General features: G+C 41.9%; 1 protein-coding gene across 1 annotated transcript; it reads left to right on the top strand.

Moving 5' to 3' along the window:
- Positions 1–451: 451 nt before the first annotated feature.
- Positions 452–3,418, top strand: LOC103521867. Its single transcript, XM_026832342.1, has 3 exons — positions 452–2,027; positions 2,416–2,717; positions 3,273–3,418. The coding sequence occupies exons 1-3, from the start codon at positions 1,857–1,859 to the stop codon at positions 3,397–3,399; spliced, it is 600 nt and encodes a 199-aa protein (XP_026688143.1). The 5' UTR covers positions 452–1,856; the 3' UTR covers positions 3,400–3,418.
- Positions 3,419–3,607: the final 189 nt, after the last annotated feature.

The following is a 3,607-nucleotide window of genomic DNA, read 5'->3' as shown; positions in this document are numbered from 1 at the left end:
GACGTAACGACGTAAATTTTTGTTCCCATAAGAGTTGCTCTCAACTTGTGCGACTGTCTGTGAACTGCGAGCTACCAGAAAACCTCTCGCGATCGACGGGTTTGTGATCCCTGCTCTAGCTCAACAGTTTATCATTGCATCACTCAAACCATGGCAAGCGCTAGTCGTGCTTTGAATTAATGGATAAATAATCAGGAATACCACCTAAACAACTGCAAGCCAACGACGCATGGTCAGCCTAGTTAGCTTGGTTGTTAGCGCGTCTGCCTTGTAAGCGCTAGACCGCGAGTTCGATTCTTGCCCGGGGCAGATTTTATCCTGAACGGATAATGTTCGTTCTCGGAACGGCTGGCTTTCTCCTATCCTGTTTTCCTTCTCTCTTTGATTTCGGGACGATAAGACCTTAGCAGTTGCAGTTTCCCCCATCAATCTTCTTGAAAAAAAAAGCCTCGAATGCCACTCATCTGTTTGCAGATACTGGCATTGGTTTGTCGAGTCAGTGAAAAATACCTGGCGTGAAGCCGAGGCTGCTGAAGAGAATCACGAACATAATGACTGAGTATGGAATCAGCTGCTGACTGGTGGGATATTGGTGATTTAAACAGCATTGAGAGAAAAAAAATATCAGGACATGAGGTACACAATAGCCTGGAAGAGACTGACAAGAAACGCCGATCCTATTTAAATAGGAAAAGGCTAGGAAGAAGAAGAATCAGCATTGACAGGATGCCTAGGGTGATACTGAGAGGTTGTACCTGATTGAATCCACTGATTTCTGAAGGATCATTTGCAAAGACGAAGTTAGCACACTGTGTCAAACACTGACAAACCAAACCAAAGACTGAAATTTCTATTTGCCTATTTAGTGGAGGGTCCATAAGGAATCTTATGGATTGTGAAAAGCAAATTCCGAGGTTTTGAACCTCACATGAAAAGAAGATGGGCATGAGGATAAAGGACGAGAGAGGGAGAGGAGGAGGAGGAGAGAGAGAGAGAGAGAGAGAAACAAGAGGATTGAAGAAAGTAGCAATACGTTGATTATTTGAAAATTTTCATGACATTTCACACATATTACATATAAGATTAAAAACAATACAATTTATTGTGACAAAAAATTACCATCTTTTACCTACTATTGTGCTTTGACTAATAAGAAAATCGCTGTAAAAAATCAATCTTTTCTTGAGCTCTAAATACGTTATCCAGCACTGAAAGTAGGAATTGACACCCCTCGTACTATCCGCAACCACGGCACTGGTCACGTCAATGACTTCATGATACTGTTCAAATTACTTCGTTCGACAAATCTCGAGAAAATTTTAACGTCTCTTTCATGTTTAACTCCAAATATTTTTGGATTTCTTGGCACATAACATCATAATTTTTATCCATTCACTCCTTCCCCTTCCCTGCCTCTCTCATTCTTACAGATTTACTCGGAAATCTTGTACCTTCCAAGCGTTTCCATACGTCACAGTACGTATTTCTCGCATTCGATCAGTGTTAAGTTTTCCATTCGATACTGGTCCGTTAAAGTGTCGTACGCTTTTCCATCGAAAGTGAATTTTTCCGTAAATTGATTAATAATTGATCTTTCCTTCCTTTTCATAGTTTCCAACTTTTTCCTTCGTTCAGACCGTGTACAATTTTCTCTAGATTATTTCTACTCGAATCGCATGCGTTGTCGTAATCGTGCAAAGTTAATTGCCTTTTTCGAAAATTTCGTACACGGAGATACTCAGATAGCGAAGTGAAACTTTTTGAAGAAGTGAATCTTTTTCAAATCCTATCACGACATTTCTAACCGCATATAGTTTTCTGCACGGTTGGTATTTTCTGCACGGAAACGTGCATCAATGGCGTCAATAATCGAAATCGAAGATGAAGAACTAATGCGTTGTGCTGTCTGTAGAGAGACAGCGCTACACAAATGCTCTGCGTGCAAGGAAGTAGCATACTGTGGCAAGCAGCATCAGAAAGAGCACTGGAAACTGCATAAGCCCAAGTGTAAGAAGTTGCCGTATGAGGTAAGTTATAATACGTTTTCTTTATAATAAGTTATCATAAGAATCTTTAGGTACGTTTTATTGGTGGCGCTTGTATTGATAACTTTCTATCAAAGCTATGTACTTATGTACATAAAAGCAGCTATAGACCCTGATCCAGCGAATAATTCCGACTAACTCTCCAGGTGAACAGTTTACTTTATGTGCGATTTCCAAATGTTTTTCGTGGATCTGCGCTTCTACAGAAACAGAAGCCCAAAGTACCTGTCAACATACGACTGTAGACCTCGATTTAGCCTGTCCCAAAGTACCTGTCAACATACGACTGTACACCTTCTCGATTTTACATCTAAATCCAGTGTTACATGTTGATTTCAGACCTTATCTAGTTTCACCTTGTCAATTTCAGATCAAGTCCAGTCCACTTCTAGGTCGTTACCTACAGGCGACACTAGATCTTCACCCAGGGGATCGTATTGCTCGTGAATCTCCCCTCATCGTAGGACCCAAGCTTGCACTAGCAGAACCCATCTGTCTTGGCTGTCACAAACCGCTCAACCCGAACCTAGCCGACAATGCCCGATGTCCTCGTTGCTTCTGGCCTGCGTGTAGTGCTAGGTGTTCGGGACTGAGCGATGCTCATACGCATGCGCCGGAGTGCGCCATCTTAAAACTCGGATGCGAAACATTGCTTGCGTATAATGACTACAAGTGAGTATTGCGAACTTCCGAAGGTTTTTTTTAAGTTTAATAGAGGGACCTGTATCTGCTAGGTCTTATCGTCCTGGAATCGAATGGAGAAAGAAGACAGGATATGAGAAAGCCAACCGTTCCGAGAACGAATCTCTTCCCTTCAGGATAAAATCCGCCCCGGTTACAAGGCACAAGGCAGACGCGCTACCAACCAAGCTAACTAGGCTGGCTTCCTAAGGTCTTCAGTGACGGAGGCTTTACCCACCATTTGGCGTCAAGCTACCCGCTTACTCACATCAACCTCATCCAGCCTGAGTAACACCGGGAAAATACAGTAGCACACGATTGGCCAGATGTTCACCCATCCGGATTCTAAGCTGGCGCAACGTTGCCTAAGTTCAGTAATTGGTCCATTAAGAACTGGTGTATTGAACGTGCCATCACCGCTGGCTGCAGCCTCCTTTAAAGCATCAAGGATTGGTAAAAGAGATTTTCTCAAAGATCTTAAAGAGATTTACTAAAATTCAGGTATCTCTCTTGACATGGGGTTTTATTTTCTACTTTTTCTTTCAGATACGAAGCCATTCTTCCATTGAGGTGCTTGATTTTGCAGAGGAGAAGTCCGAAGAAGTATCAAGAGCTCAAAGACATGGAAGCCCATATGAGCAAGAGAGGCCCTGGCACAGAAGTTTATGAGTAAGAACTAGTGTTATTTAATTGGCACGTTTTTGAGGGAAATCCTTTATTACTAAAAGTCATACAAGCATTAGCTATGCCACCTAGCGTATTTCGGTGATATGTATTTGAAGCATTTTTCTTCTCCTTAATTTTGTTCGCAATCAAATTCCTATAGAATTTATAAGATCTTCTTTAGGCTGCTAGGGTAAACGGACTTTTCAGAGTTTTTA

Source organism: Diaphorina citri, unplaced genomic scaffold, assembly GCF_000475195.1.
Source record: "Diaphorina citri unplaced genomic scaffold, Diaci psyllid genome assembly version 1.1 scaffold6163, whole genome shotgun sequence".
Lineage (NCBI taxonomy): Eukaryota > Metazoa > Arthropoda > Insecta > Hemiptera > Psyllidae > Diaphorina > Diaphorina citri.
This window is presented reverse-complemented; position numbering and strand designations above follow the sequence as displayed.

Excerpts from the sequence above, each read along its gene's own strand:
- LOC103521867 (XM_026832342.1), top strand. The coding sequence starts at position 1,857 with ATGGCGTCAATAATCGAAATCGAAGATGAAGAACTAATGCGTTGTGCT. Across the intron at positions 2,028-2,415 it reads GTAAGAAGTTGCCGTATGAG|ATCAAGTCCAGTCCACTTCT; the intron begins GTAAGTTATAAT and ends TGTCAATTTCAG. Across the intron at positions 2,718-3,272 it reads CTTGCGTATAATGACTACAA|ATACGAAGCCATTCTTCCAT; the intron begins GTGAGTATTGCG and ends TTTTTCTTTCAG.